We start from the raw sequence: 15,446 nt of genomic DNA, 5'->3' as shown, positions 1-15,446 counted from the left end.
CTCAAGCAAATCTCGGGACGTCATTCTCCCCCTGTACTCGGCCTTAGTGAGGCCGCAGCTGGAGTACTGTGTCCAGTTTTGGGCTCCACAATTCAAAAAGGATGTGGAGAAGCTTGAGAGAGTCCAGAGAAGAGCCACGCGCATGATCAGAGGTCAGGGAAGCAGACCCTACGATGACAGGCTGAGAGCCCTGGGGCTCTTTAGCCTGGAAAAGCGCAGGCTCAGGGGTGATCTGATGGCCACCTACAAGTTTATCAGGGGTGACCACCAGCATCTGGGGGAACGTTTGTTCACCAGAGCGCCCCAAGGGATGACGACTAGGTCGAATGGTCATAAACTACTACAAGACCGTTTCAGGCTGGACATAAGGAAGAATTTCTTTACTGTCCGAGCCCCCAAGGTCTGGAACAGCCTGCCACCGGAGGTGGTTCAAGCGCCTTCATTGAACACCTTCAAGATGAAACTGGATGCTTATCTTGCTGGGATCCTATGACCCCAGCTGACTTCCTGCCCTTTGGGCGGGGGGCTGGACTCGATGATCTTCCGAGGTCCCTTCCAGCCTTAATGTCTATGAAATCTAAGGCAGAGAAGCATCAAATCACCTACACTCCTGGATCATCAGGGAAGTGTCTGGCAAGCAGTGTAACAGCATCAGCCGAGGTGCAAGTCCCACACTGCTGCGGTTTGAAGATTAGAGGCAAGTTGCCTCCCACTCTTCCCATGGGATGCTGAGAACCATGGCTCTTCTCTGCAAAAAGGCTCCCCCAGGCATGGTCCCTCTGGCCAAACTGGATCAGCTCTCAGCCCTGCTAAGGGATTCACAAGGGAGCTGGGAGTCCTGGTCTGCTTGTGCATCAGCATGTGTGTTGGTAACTAAGCTCTGGTCAGTTGCTTTCCCAGTAACCCAGCTGGAGAACAGGGCTCCTGGAGTCCTGTCTGTAGATACATTGTTCCTTTTTGATCATGTATCAGGTGGAGAGGGTACAGCTTGGCTCCTGACTCCCCAAGTGAGGTGGTGGGCAGGGATGGCAGTTGGAAATAAAAACGTTTGCTTATAAACCAGGGATCTCTAACTTCAGGGGCACCAAACTGGAGCCTGCCCTTCTGGGCCTCTGCCATGATCTCACTGTAAAAGAAACGGTGTGCAATTGCTGAGCCCAGGATTGGATCAACCTTAAAATCTGGAGCCAGCCCCTTCTATGCCATTGATGTGCACGGATGTCATCGATGTGCTGGGAGCATGTTATGCTCTGCAGTGACCAATGTATGCCTTGCTTCTGTTGTGATCTCTTAAATCTGTGGATGGAAACAAACCAGCCTGTGCTCGCATGACTGGCTCTGTGGCTTACCTGCCGCAATGCATCTTGAAGCCATGGGCAGTGACTAGGAGACATGAAGGGAGTCAGCAAATGAGCCCCTGTAGATTTTCTATTGCTACAATGTGAGGAGTTAGTTTTCTGTTGAAGGGAATTGGTGCAGCTCCATTGACTTCAGTCTGGCTGCACCGGGGATTTGCTCCATGGCTTTGGTAGGCAGGGAGGAGATGGAGCTGGTGAGGGAAGGGGGCCCTTTGGGAGGAGGGCTGATGGTGGGGAATGCAGGTAATAAGTTGTGACCTTCACAACTTGGGCAAGGAGATGACCATGAAATGAAAGTCAGCTCCACCCAGTGCTGAGCAGACAACATCCAGCATGGCACACAACAGAAGAGGGCTGGGGCAGGAGGGTGTGTTGGTGAGGAAAGATTCAGGAGGAAATGGGGAGGGGATGGGGAAAAAAGAGGGGAGATGAGGAGGGCAGGGGACAGAAGTAGGTGGGAGGGGATAGGCAAGGGGCCCACAGCATTCACTTTACTACTGGCCCCTGGTACACATGCTTCTGTTTCTAGTCCTCCCACTTTGAAGGGGTCATTGGGGCAGCCAGGGTTATGACACTGCTGTGCAAGTAGGGAACAGCATGTCCTGCCCCCTGAAACCAGCAGGGGCCCATCCCCAGCTGCAGGCAATGCCCCGTATAGAGCATGTAGCTGTGCCATACAAAGGAGAGACTTTGTCCCTGCAGAGGACTTCTTGGACTCTGGTGGCAAGACCCAGCTGAGTGCCCAGTTGAGTTTGGGTGGGAGCAGAGATGGGTGCCTGCTCCTAGCAGAGCAGGGTTCAGTTGAGCACTGCAGCCTTGTGTCCACTGCTTGCAGCAACTTCAGAGCAGCAGTTACACTAGGTGCTCGGGCCTGGGGAGGCAGGTGCCGCTGAGGGGACAGTCACTGCCCAGTGGGTGGCACTGCTGCCTGGCACTTGCACCGCCCCGTCCTGTTCCTCCTCATGCTGTGTTACAACATGTTTCTTTGGCCTTGAAGTGACATGCTCCTGGTGAGGTGTTTTGGGGCACTAGGCCTGGCTCCATGACTTTGCCTGATGTGGCAGGGCCCTTTCCGGTGCTCTGTGTCGTTAAAGAATGGTTAGTTGGGACGATGGAGGAATCCCCTAACACGGGGTTGCTCTTCCTGCTAGCATTTCTCTGAGGAGCCTGGTGAATTGGGCTTGCCATGCTCGGGTTCACTCCCACCTCAGCCATGAGAGGAGTACTTCCAAAGTGGCTCAGTGTGGGCTTCAAAAAGGGGAGGTTCTCCAGAGCTGGCTGGGGAGAGGCTTTTCAGTCCATGAGCCCTGTTTTTCAAGCTTGGGGATACACAGCCTGTGACTGGGCAGTTCAGTCCCCACATACCCATTATGGCCCCGAAGAACAGGTTAGAGACCCCTAGTCTGAGCCTCCTGTGCATGGAAAAGGTGCTGAGGTTACTGATGGTTCATGTTTAATGGCACCTTGAGGAGGAGCCTGAGCTCATTGGCTCTGCTTGGGGTGTCTTCACAAAACTCAGTGGATGCATGTGAAGGGGACTCATCAGCAGGGTCTGAACCTGCGACCTACTGCATCAGAAGCACGAGCTTGAAGTGAAACAGTGGCTGCCTTGGTGGTGAGATGGAGCTGATTTTAGTCACCAGGGCCAGTCATGAGAGAGTGACAGGATGCAACGAGTCACCCAGGGATCCTCAGCCAGAGCTGCTGTCCAAGTCCAGCTATCTGTGTCGAGGGAAGACTTTCGCTGTCCTCAAAGGGCTTAGCATCTGGACCATGGTGAACAGACATTAGAAGCTTGGTCCAGTGACTACGGCAGGGGTCAGCAACCCACAGCATGTGTGCCGAGTATGGCACGCAAGGCCATTTTGCTCAGCACACCACCAACAGCCCAGGCCGCTCCCAGCAGGCAGCTGGAAGACTGCAAGCCCTGCTGCAAGCAGACCGGGATCCATGGGCCGGCTGCAAACAGCTGCTCTGGGCTCCACATGTCTGCACTCTGGCACCGTCCAAGGTAGACATTGTGGTTTTTTCAGCACTCCGGCCAAAAAATGTTGCCTACCCCTGGACTAGGGTGTCCTGAGAACTGGATGCTGAACTCATGTAGGTGATCAGCCTCTCTCTTGCAGTAATTTTCATTTGTAGCATTTTACAAAAGGTCAGTTTTGTCATTTTTAAAGATGAGCAAACTAAGGCACAAGGTAGAATACGCAACTGGCCCAAGCTTGTTATCTAGCGGATCATTGGCAGAGGCAGGAACAGAATTCAAGTCTCCTCAGTCCCAGTCTGCTGCACCATCTGCTAGGTTATGAAGCTGGAGGTTACCTGCTGTCCACTGCCAGCTCAGAGGGAAAGGTTGCTCTTTCCCCTTGTCCTTCAAGAGAATGCTGTAACCTCTAGCTATGATCATTCAAACTAGTCCTATTGCTCTTATAAAATCCCTTAAGGTCCAAGGGTTTCATTCTTACCCTGTAACTGCACAGCAATTAGCTCTAAACCATCAGTCCTAGAGAAGGGATTACAACCCTGAGCACAGGATTTACTCATCAGCGTGATCGGTGCAAGACCCGAGCCCGGGGCTCAGCAGTTGCCAGTACTGAGAGGGGGAGGGGCTAGGTCCTGTTAAGCCACCACCAGCAGCCTTACCTCCCTAGCCTTACCTCCCAGATGACGATCATAGAGTCCTAGGGTGCAGACAGAAATACCATTTTCACCAAATCTGGCCACAGAAAGCAGTCTATAGCCATGATGAGACACAAGTTCTTGGCTGTAGACTGCTTAAAAAATGGCTGATTGGGCAAAAATATGAACCCTCATTGTAAGTGGGTTCAGATGAAGACATTTCAAAGCATAGCGTCTTCTGTAACTTGTGTCTGTGCTGCCTGCCATCCTTCAAGCTGTTTTCAGAATTGGAGAGAGCAAAGGGAGCAGAAGGAGTTTGGTCTGGGTTTTTTTCAATTCTTGTTGGAGGGTGGGGTGGGTGTACTGGAGCCCCCCCCCCCCCCCGCCCCCAAGTTGGGGGGGATCTGGTTCACTCACCCCACCCTGCAGCACTGGCTGGGGAAACCCTAGAATGAGCTCCTTCTGCTCCTTTCCCCCCCATTTCACCCCTCCCATTCTAAAAACAGGGACAGGTGGGAGGGAGGAAGGGCCATTGCAAAGGGAAACCAGCTGCAGGCTTCTCCTGTACCTCCCTCCGTAAAAAAAAAAAAAAAATACAAAACGCTGAACTTCTTTTTGGTTTGGGGGATTGTTGTAATTCAGAACAGTTTCTGCAAAGCATTCCGAGTTACAGCTGGGAGCTGCACTTCTGTCTGTGCCCATAGAGAAGCAGGGCTGGAAAGGACCTTGCAAGGTGTGGTCCAACCCCCTATCTGAGGCATGATCTTCCCTATCCAAACCATCCTAGACAAATCTATTGTTTAAACTCTTAGCAAAATTGCACACTTAACCCTGACATAACACAAGACATAACACCCAAATCTGCCACTGGTGAAGCATGGGGACCATGTTGGCCAATATCCTGCAGCTGCAAAAGTTGTTAAGAATTTGCTCAAGAGAACCCAGAAAGAGGGCCTCATCCCTTACTACAGAGGAAGGCAAAAACCCCACAGTCTGCACCAATCTGACCATGGGGTAAAATTCCTTCCTGACCACACAAATGGCAATTGGTCTGACCCCAAGCAGAGGGGCAAGACTCTCTAGCCAGGAAGTTTTAAGTCCCAGCAGCAGCACTGATGCACCCCAGCCAAAATCCCCAGCCTTGGCTGCAGCCAACACCCTCTGCTTCTGAGAAAAGACTAAAAAACAAATACAAAAGCAAACAAACAAAACCCTCTGTACCAGCAGGAGGGAAAATGTTCTCCTCCTGACCAATGCAGCAACCACCAAAGCCCAGGACCATGGGCTCTGCCCCAGGCACTTGCTGCACAAGGCAGGGGTTGGTGTGGGAGGGACCTTCCAGCCAGGGCTCAGGAGCAGGAGCTTCTAGTCCTCTTCCCTTATCTGGGAGCTGGCCTACTTTCCCCCCCCCCGCCCCTGCTTCCTTCTTCCCCCACACTCCCATCTCTGCAACATTGCCTCTTCTTACTCTCATATTTTATCTCGCAACTGACTGTGTCTGACTTGTCTTCTTTGGAGAACGTCCCAGGGGTGGGGTTAATTAAACTGGGGTGAACTGGGGTTAATTAAACTGGGGTCCTATAAATTTACAGGCACAAGAGCCCTTAGGATGAGCTTTGGAGAAGGAATTTGCTCCTTTTCCCCAGGTGCTTTTGCAAACAAGGTGCAGAAGCCCTGTGTGCGCTATCCTAGGCTTGCACGTATCTTGAGTGACCCTTTGCTGGCCCTGGGAGAGGGGAACACAATGGCTCCAGGAAGTTGTGGCACCAGCAGTAGGAGTGGCCAGAGAGACACTAGAAAGCAGACTCCTTTCCGCTTTTCAGATAGAGGTTTGCCTTCTTTGCCGGGAGATCCTGTTGTAAAAGCAGATTTTGCAAGGAAGCGGGTAAATTCAGGGCTTCAACCCAGGCCAGCACCTTCCTCAGATGGTGCTTGTTCTTTTTTTGGAACAATTTCAGGTCAACTTTTAACCCAGGAAGTTGCTTCATGATATGATGGGAACCAGTTCTCAGACTGTTTCATAACTGAGATGAGGGCACATTTCAGTACTGTGGGCTCTAACCATAGCTCTGTTGGTCTTCCATAGATCTGAGGGTGGAGAGATGCTGCTGGTTTTGTGTGTGTGGATTAGCAAGGTGCGGCAGTCTAAGGAGGAGTTTGTTGTTAAAGCACAATGAAAGGGGTTGGATTATCTTAGGCCATGGACTCCTGTGCTGCCAGCATCACATTGAGGCTCCTTACTGCAGAAAAGTGCCTGGTCTCTGTAATTAATGGAAAAGGGACTTTTTATTCAGGATGCTGGACACTGGGACCCTGTGGTTCCACCTGCCTTTCCAGTTCCCAGATGGTATTGCCTCCTGGTACCAAGCATGGCATGGCCTAAACAACTGCAGAAGGGACTCACAGCCTCTGGAGCCAAGGTGATGACAAAGATACAACAGTTCTTGCCTTCAAGTGCCTTGGAATGGCTGGGTCTCCTTTAAGGTTGACAGAAGGAAGCCTGGGTCTTGTATCATGGTCTTCCTGGGTGTGGAGAAGTCCCACTACCCTCTGCTGTGAGAGGCCAGGTACCAGAGAGATGGGTCTGAGCTGGAAGCTCGTCCCTGAAGCTCTGTGCTCTGAGTAAAATGGAATTAGTCCCTGAACTGTCTCAAGGCTTTCTCATGCATAGGCTTCACTTGTCGTCCTTGCACAAAGCTTGTGTGGCTGCTCTAATGGAGTTGTTTCTTCTGCCAGTGAAACACAGCCAACCTTTGGGATAGAAACCCTTGCCTGTGCCACGGATCCACTCAATCCGCTCTCCCAGTAGGCTCACAGGATCTCTATGTAGAGATTCCTTGGGAGGGTTCAAGTGGGTCCTTGAGTTGGGAAGAGATGGTGTGTGTTGTTTTAGGTCAATCCGAAGTGCTGGGATATTTGGGGGGAAGGGGATCAACTGACCCGTGACCTCCTTCCTTATCCACCCATCCCCATGTGCTCCTAGTGCCCAGGAAGGGCAGTCGCACAGGTGGGCAATTGCACTGACCTGCAGGTGTATTTGCGGCTTGCCAAATGGAAGGAGCTGCAGTACCTTTGCCTCCCAACAATGCCATCATGGGCCAGTGTAGGAACTGGCTGAGATGATAACATGAGCCACTGCGCTTGGGTGCCAGAAGCTCATTGGAGGCCTCCCCCATTAAAGTCATGTGGCTGTTGATATAACATACTCTACAGCTGGTGTCCTGCATCATCTCCCTGGTAAGTTGGCCTGGGATGCAGGATATGAAAATGTTTTCTCTAGGTGAAGCTTCAAGCTAGCCCAGACAATACCATGACTTCTGGTGTAACAAATGTGAAGGGGATGCGTTAGGAAGCCCAGGAAGTGGGGGTTCTGGTTATGAAGCAGCTGTCTGTGCCAGCCAGCCTCTCTGTAATGCTGCATGATCCAAGCCCTCTAGCGGCTGCCTCTACTGATGGAGCAGGGCCTCAGGTGGTCTGGGATCCTTGCTGAAGACGTTTGGGTCACATGATGTCCCCAGGCAAGGACATTGCTGAGCTGCTTTTGGAAGTTCCCATAGTAGAAATGCTCTTTCCCAACCACACTTCTACACCCATGTACAGGACTGGTGCTCTGGCTGGTTACCCTAGACTTGTGAAAGAGCACCTGCAACTCACACTGGGAGGGTGTATCTTTGCCTCCTCTTCCTGTGGTTGGTTCACATGGCAGGATAATAGTCTACTACAGCTGCCAGCTTGGAGTTATGCCTCCAGCTTCAGCTGTGTTTGTGCTTCTAGTGGCATAAATCAAGCTTTGCTAACAGCCTGAGCTGAGGTGAGTAAATGCCCGTGGTTATTGCAGGGCTGATGGGGCTGCACAGCCTGTGCTACTACTGCTGAAATGCATGTGGAAGCCTGTTATTGGAGGAGCCCTGGAAAGGGCTGGGTTGCGCCCATGGGGTTGCTGCTGTCAGGGCACTTGCGGCATTGGTCTGTGCTTGCTAGTGCAGCGTCTGCCTAAAGCACTGGCATATTTTCATTGGGAAAATGCGTATGTGGAGTGGCACAGGCTTTGAAAGTAGACATGGAAAAGGTAGGTGAAATTCAAGCAACAAGGTCAGTTGTAACTGAGCTGTGTTACAGCCTAGGCAGGTATTTCAGGGGGGATTAGAGCATGTCTGCAGGGTTCTGCGAGGCCATGAGAGCCCAGGCAGTGCATTGCAAGGGGGATTACAGCATGTCCCTGGGTGGTCATGGGGCACCTGAGCCTGACCCCACTCCTAATCCTCTCCCTTTGAAGATCCCAGCATTGCTGGCACCTGCTGCCCCAGCTCTGTGACCTAGACCCTGATTTAGCCAGTGGAAGTGTTTCCATTGATTCTGCCTGAGGCTCCACAGCTATTGGAGGAGCTTCAGGGAGCACCTTAGACTGGTTATTTTATTGCCATCTTCCCTCTGGACCTGCACCTTAGGGGGCAGAGAGGGATTTAATGTCTAACTCTCTTGCCTTCTGTTGCCTTCAGTTGCCTTGGATAATCTTCCCTCAGGCTCTCTGTAATTTGGGGCTTCACTCCTTGATGTACATGCAGGGTCAACTTCCCACCTTTGCTTCCTTTGGTAGGTGGGGAACATGTCCCTCTCTGCTGCTTGGCCTTTCTCAGAGGGAGTGGCCTAGGGTGTTGCAAACAGAACACTATCAGCTGTCTGAGCACTGAGCCACCAAAAGCTCAGAGAGGAGAAAGAAAGAAACAGTTGCAGTGGTGCCTGACCAGGATCAGGACCCCATCAGGCTTGTTGCTGCAGGAGCATAGGGTGAGACAATCGGTGCCCCAAGGACCACAGAGTCACAGGGCATGGGAAGAAGGACAGACTCTTTTCCTCATTTTACAAGTTGGGAAGCAGAGGAAACTCCAGAGGAGCCTAAGGCAGCATCAGCTGGAGTGAGCTATCCTGAGCCCCTTTGCCCATCCCAGCCTAACCAACTTGCCTAGGGCCAGAAACAGAGTCTGCAGAGCTGGGAACTGAGCTCAGCTGTTTCAAAAGGTCCCTTTTCCAGCTGCAGTGATAATGGGATGATGCTTGTGGCTGGTATCAGGCTGGAGTCATGGCCATTTCCCTGCATAGGGGAAAAAAGAAAGAAAGTAGGGGGCAGAGATTGGATTTGGTGATCCTTGAGGTCCCTTCCAGCCCTATGATCTATGCTGTGGAGGCAGAAGCAAGGACCCAAGTGGAAAATCCTGCTATTGAATGAAGTGTCCTTCTCTTCCCAGGCAGCAGGAAGCAGTGGAGATGCTTGTGAGCTGGCAAAGACTGGGTTCAGGACTGTTTGGGGACAGGGCACTCAGAGAAATGCTGATATATATCCATAATTAGGAGTGAGGTAGAGGAGGACAGATATAGAACAGGGCACAATAGACCTGGGTTGTTCTTGCTTAATCTCTGGGAATAAAACTGCTTGCAGCCTCCTTCCCAGCAGCTCTTTGTGATGTCAGTATGACCTCACTTACATGCTTCTAGGCCTTTTCACTGAATTCTGTGGAATAAGCCTGTGGCCTTCATTTGCCAGGCTTTCTTCTGGGGCAGGCCAGAATGGTCAGTCCTATTATGATAGGAGAAGGCTGAAGAGAGGGGACCTTCTTATGGATGAGAAAGAGGAGCAATCTGTCTTGCTTTATGCTGAGGTTGCCTGGGTTCGCTAATCTCATTTTGATTGTGTTTTCCTCTCCCCTTCCAGGGCACTCATTCTGAAACACAGCAGGAAGGACCCCAGGCCAGTCATAATCACAGGGCATCCACCATGACTGTGGTCCTCATCTTTTGGATCTGTGTCATGCGCTGCATTGGAGCTGGCCAGTCCCTCAGGGGGCATGGTTGGGAGAGACCATCTCCTGACCCCATTGTCCAGGACAAGCCATTTGTTGTGGTTTGGAACATGCCCACGACAAAGTGCCAACAGCGATTTGGGGTCGCCTTGCCTCTTGGGGACTATGGCATTGTGGAGAATCAAGGCAATGAGTTCCAGGGACAAAACATGACCATCTTCTACAAGAACAAGTTTGGACTTTATCCATACATCTCCCAAGAGGGGAAACCCTACCATGGTGGGATACCCCAGAAAGTCCACCTCAAGAGGCACCTAGAGCAGGCCTCATTGAAAATCTGTGAGCTTATGCACCAGGACTTCCATGGTCTGGCAGTGGTGGACTGGGAGGAGTGGAGACCGCTCTGGGTACGGAACTGGGGCACCAAGAGATTATACAGGGAGACCTCTGTGCAGTGGGTCTGGGAGAGGTTTCCAGAGTTGCCAGTCAAGAAACGAGCCCTCTTGGCTGAGGTGGAATTTGAGGAAGCAGCACAAGTGCTCATGGAGAGGACGTTGACACTGGGGAAGGCGCTGAGACCAGGGGGCTTCTGGGGCTTCTATGGGTTCCCCAACTGTTTCAACAACAACTGGGAGAAAGAGGACAACTACACTGGCAAATGCAGCCTGCTAGAGATGGCACGAAACAACCAGCTCACGTGGCTGTGGGAGGTGTCCACTGCACTCTACCCGAGCATCTATCTTCCGCCCAAACTGCCAGAGTCTGAGCGCCGGCGCTATGTCCACCACCGCCTGCTGGAGGCCTTCCGGGTGGCACGGTTCAACTTGGAGTGGAGCTTGCCTGTGATAGCATATTCCAGGGTTTCCTATAGGCTCTCCCCCAAATACCTGTCTGAGGTAAGTGCTGAGAAGGTGTCTGCATTGCTTGCAGAGGGTCTGGAGGTTAGACTTGCTTACTCTTGCATTTGTGGAAGTGTGGGGTAGATTATGGTAGGCTTGCACCCTCCACCCAGAGCCTGTGGGGCTGCATTGTAGTTGGGGCAGATGGTTATAAGAGTATGCCAGTACAATCCACATGTCAAGGTAGCCATTGTGTTCGTTCCTTGTGGTCACCCTCAGTGCCCCCCTCACATCCCTGGTACTGTCATGGTTCTATGGCTGCAGAGGGATTTCTTGGACACTGCTGATTAGGGCTGTGTGAAATTTCTCCGGCAGTTTTATTTTGACGCTGTTTCGACTTGTTTTGAGCTCGAAACAACAAAATCGAAATGAAACAGAGAGCTTCAAAACAGCCTCAAAACCAAACGAGGCAAGTCAAAATGTTTTGAAATTTTCGAAACGTTTTGAGTTTCAAAGCTCAAGCTGGGCTTGCCTGCAGGGAAACAGAAACTACAGTAGGGAGAGGGAGGGGGAAGAGTGGGGAAGGTGGGAGAAGGAGTGCTTTCATTATTGACTGTGTAGTTGGCCAGTGACTGTCATCCTTCCCTGAGGTCCCTTCCAATCCCAGTGCTCTGGGGGAGGGATGGAAAAACTACATAGAAGGCAGCATTGTTTGAGCTGCCCTGCTTTCTGCCTTGGTGTCAGTTGCTGAGCTGTGTGTTCCAGTTTTGCCTGTCAGCAGCCAGAGGTCCAGAACCCCTGCACCGATCTCCTCGACAGCTGGCAGGCTTTGTGGCCGCAGCAGGGGCTAGCAGGCCTGCAGCTTTCACCCCGCTGCGCCTTAACACACAGTGTCACCCATGTCATGAGTTTTGCTTGTCCCCAGTTTGAGGTGCAGTTTCCCCCAAAACCCTGCACCTATCCCCTTGAAACTTGGCAGGCTTTGTGGCCTCATCAGGGGCTACCACCCCTGCAGTTTTGACCCTGCTTTGGCTTAACACATACATATGACATGTTTTGCTTTCAGGAGTTTGAGGTGCAGTTTCCCTGAAACCCCTGCACCTAACTCCTTGAAACATGGCAGGCTTTATGCCCTCAGAAGGGGCTACTATTCCTGCAAGTTTCATCCAAATCAGGCCAGAAATGACAAAGTTATAGGCTGTTTTGAGCTTCCCCATTATAGCCTATGGGCAAAGCGTTGAAAGCGCTGAAACAGCATTGAAACAGCAAAACTGTTTTGACCAAACGAAACGGAACAGTGGTTTCAAATTGAAATTAAATTTGAAACGAAACACTGTTCCGTCGAAACGTCGAAATGCAACTCGAAACAGAACGGTGCCGTTTCACTCAGCCTTACTGCTGATGTCTTGCACTCAGGGTGACAGAGACACCATGAATTCACCATACTTGTGAATGGCAATGCAATTGTTGCCTATAAAGTAACATGCCCCAGAGTGCCAGGGGAGCCCAGCAGGGACACAGACTGGGCCTGCAGCTCTTGCAAGTTGAACCAAGAGTCGTATGTTCTCACCCTGGGTCTTACCTCCTAAATCCTGAAGTTGCTTCCCTTGTCTAACATCTTTCTTCTACATTCCTTTCTCTGTTTGGTCAGGCTGATCTGGTTAATACCATTGGGGAGAGTGCGGCCCTTGGTGTTGCTGGCGTGGTCCTGTGGGGGGACAGTTCCTACTCCCATTTGGCTGTAAGTATCCCAGGCAGCCCTGCTGGGCACTAAGCAGCCTCTTCTCCTTTGGTCCAAGGGCCTCACCTAGGTGCTTGGGAACTGCACTAGCCTGTGTGTTTGCTGAGTGGCTTTCAACCTCTTTAGCAGGAATTGCGCTGACTCCTATGGTCTATGTCTCACCTACATAGTCAGAAGCTGCCAGTGCAGTTACCTGTACGGAGAGTGTTCATTGAGGGTTGGGTGGTTGGCTGAGATGAGCTGGTAGGTTCTCAGATCTCTTTTCAAGGGGCAGATTTGCATTTTTCAGAATCAGGCTTCATAATTAGCACTGGCTGCTGCTTTATGTTGACACCCAGCAGGAAGGCTTATGAGGCAGTAGTCACTGGGGTCCAGCTCCCATCCTGCCTTAGCAGTAGGATCCTCAAGGACAGACAGGAGGGGAACAGGGTTATAGTTGTAGAGGAGTTTGTTCTCCAGTGAATCCAGCATCTTTAATGGACTCTTCCTCCCCAGGACAGCTGCAAGAGCCTCCATGATTACATAACCAGCACCCTGGGGCCATATGTAATGAATGTGACAACAGCTGCCCAACAGTGCAGCCGCCAGCTGTGTCATGGACACGGGCGCTGTGTGAGACAGCACCCTCAGGAGCTTGGTGCCTTCCTTCACCTTGACCCAGAGCAGCAGGCAGAGGAGCCTGTGCTGACCAACCACCTGAGCATGGACCAGTTGGGGCATGGGGTGTGGCAGCTGTTTCAGTGCCACTGCTACCACAGGTGGACAGGTGCCAACTGTGAGAAACAGGTATGGACTGAGCCTGTCAGGAACCCACTCTCCATTCTGCCATCACAGAGTCAGGATGTCTGTGTTACAGGGCAGGACGGAAACACCTTACCAAGTTCAGAGGACTGCACTAACTTTGCTTACAATGAGAAGACAGATCTTTGATGATCCTGTTGTCCAGAGAACAGTGGCCCCACAGCCTTCAGACTGTTCCTGGGCTGGGGGCGGCAGGGAGGATGCTGCATCTATTTGCTCATGACAGCTCTTTGTTGGATCTGCCAGCTGCTGGTCTGCTGCTCCAAAGGTGCAGTGAGAGTCCCCATCCCCTCCCCCAGTAATCAAAAGTGTTTCTGCATACAAATAAAATGATCAATGGTCTCACAACACAGGGCAAGGGATGCCAGGGCCCTTATAGCCTGTCACTGAATGCTTTTATCTTGACTGTCTAGGGGTTTTTCCCCTTGTCCCCAAGCCATCTTGTTGTAGCATGCCCAGCCTTGACTCTAGCAATGGGGAGGGAACCTGCACCCTTTTGCCCTGAAAACACACTCCCCTTTGACTTGAGGTAAAGGAGTAATTCCACCAGGGGCTCCTCTAAGGAGACTGTTGTTTCCTATGGGGGCCAACACTAGCAGAGCTGCTGATACTCAGCAGAGTAGAGACAAGCTACCTCATCTTTCTCTGGCTGTGTTGCAGGCAGTGTAGGTTTATTGGGGAAGTTTGGCAGGGACGATGCTGGAGGTATAGAGCAAGGGGAGACAGTGGTTCAAATGTCCAATACCCCTGGGCAACAGCCAGCTCTGGGCAGTCAGAGCAGACTAGTCCCCTCCTCCCGAGGCTGCACAAATGGCCACAATAAAGCTGATCAGAATTTGGGTGAAACATCAAAAATGGGAAATGGAAAACTGCCCCCAGCTCCTTCCCACAGTTTCCTGCCTGCCCCAGGTGCCACCAGAGTACAAGTCTAGGCAGGCTGACACTGCTGTGGAGGGACAGCATGAGCTCAACCTCCCTGTGCTGCCTTCTCAAGTCAGGGTGGGAAAGGGCTTTCACAGCAATACTGGGGAATGTCTTCTGTCACTGTTCTCCACTGACGGGACCAAACCAAGAGCCATAGACTCAAATGCCCTTGATGCTGGCACTTGGTCTCACACTCAAACTCATCATTCCCACCTCTGAAATGGGCCAAGACCCACTTGGGCTTTTCACTCTTAAGTCATCGAGTCATCCCGAGTCTTGTGGCTCTGTTCAGGCAGAGCCAACCTCCTTTCTGCTTTCAATAACACCTCTCGGAAGTTCGGTGCTGATGAGCTCAGACCTGATGCTCCCACAGCTAAAATTAACAGCTGTCCCTGAGCCAGTCCATGATCTCAGAAGAGGGAGAAGATTTCAGTTAAATGCAGCCTGCCAGGATTTGATCTGACCCCCTCTACCTCAGTATACCAATATGCTCCTCTTCCATGTTATGTCTCAGCCCTGTGCCCACAGATGAAATTGGGTGGCTGGTTGTTACATGTGTCTTAGCACAGATTTACTTAATTTAAATAAAACCTATTTAGAACATGTTCCTTTCATTGCTAGCTGAACAGAGGCCTTATCACAGCCAATTTCCTGTACTCTCACTTTCAGTGGGGTCAGGCTGGGAATCCTTGAAGGGAGTTTGGACAATTTGTTACGGCTCATAGACTCTAGGAATCTGCACAGATACTTTAGCTTGTAGCTTTATTTACAGGATGGTATGCAGGTCCCAGGCTGAACCAACAGCCCCGCAAGTGATGGTGTATCACCAGAGAAGGCAGAAAGAGGTGGGTTTTGGCTTTCTGGTTTATAGAGACCACTGAGTTTCAGCATTGTTGGAAGGTTTAAGTGGGGTTTGAGCTTGGTGCCAGTTGTTTGCCTGAGGTGCCTCTCACCGTCTGTGCTCAGCCCGGACAGAACCAAGACTTGTAATAATGTATGTGGGGGGACGCAATTCCACCCAGGGGCTCTCTCCCAGGGGATGTCCTCTATGTACTCCAAACTCCCACTGACAGCAGTAGAGCAGTTTGACCAGAGCTGATTGGAAAAGACAAGGAGGGTGTCTAAGATTAACCCAGGCTCTATCTCAGCTGGAGGAGAGGCAATGTTGCCTCCCTGCAGGACTCCCAGTCCAGGTGGGATTCTCCCATTCGTGGGCAGCTGAGGTGATACATCTGGGCCCATGGGCAGCCCTTCCAATATGAAGGCATAACAAAGAAAGTTTCATGCCAAAGGCAGCATGTCCCAGTGGTCTGAGCAGACTAGGAGTATCCAGGATGCCCAAATCCCACTCAGACATGAAGCCAAG

At 51.5% G+C, this 15,446-nt stretch overlaps 1 protein-coding gene across 6 annotated transcripts in view; it reads left to right on the top strand.

The window, feature by feature from the left end:
* HYAL3 (hyaluronoglucosaminidase 3) overlaps window positions 1–14,636 on the top strand; it is a 23,160-nt gene extending 8,524 nt beyond the window's left edge. The window contains exons 1-4 of one of the 6 annotated variants that reach the window (XM_014520032.2): window positions 1,515–1,528; window positions 9,688–10,671; window positions 12,266–12,355; window positions 12,851–14,636. In XM_014520032.2, the coding sequence (XP_014375518.1) occupies window positions 1,520–1,528; window positions 9,688–10,671; window positions 12,266–12,355; window positions 12,851–13,285 (1,518 nt within the window). In that variant the 5' untranslated portion in view covers window positions 1,515–1,519 and the 3' untranslated portion in view covers window positions 13,286–14,636. Of the gene's footprint in view, window positions 1–1,514; window positions 1,529–7,690; window positions 7,789–7,861; window positions 8,047–8,474; window positions 8,571–8,743; window positions 8,766–9,687; window positions 10,672–12,265; window positions 12,356–12,850 lie in introns of those variants that run through there. The other 5 variants (XM_014520033.2, XM_014520031.2, XM_025204352.1 and 2 more) reach the window with 5 other exon arrangements.
* The last annotated feature ends 810 nt before the right edge of the window (window positions 14,637–15,446 follow it).

The sequence above is a fragment of the Alligator sinensis genome, unplaced genomic scaffold (assembly GCF_000455745.1).
Source record: "Alligator sinensis unplaced genomic scaffold, ASM45574v1 scaffold858_1, whole genome shotgun sequence".
Classification (NCBI taxonomy): domain Eukaryota; kingdom Metazoa; phylum Chordata; order Crocodylia; family Alligatoridae; genus Alligator; species Alligator sinensis.
The sequence above is the reverse complement of the archived record's forward strand: the minus strand, read 5'-3'. Positions and strand labels throughout refer to the sequence as shown.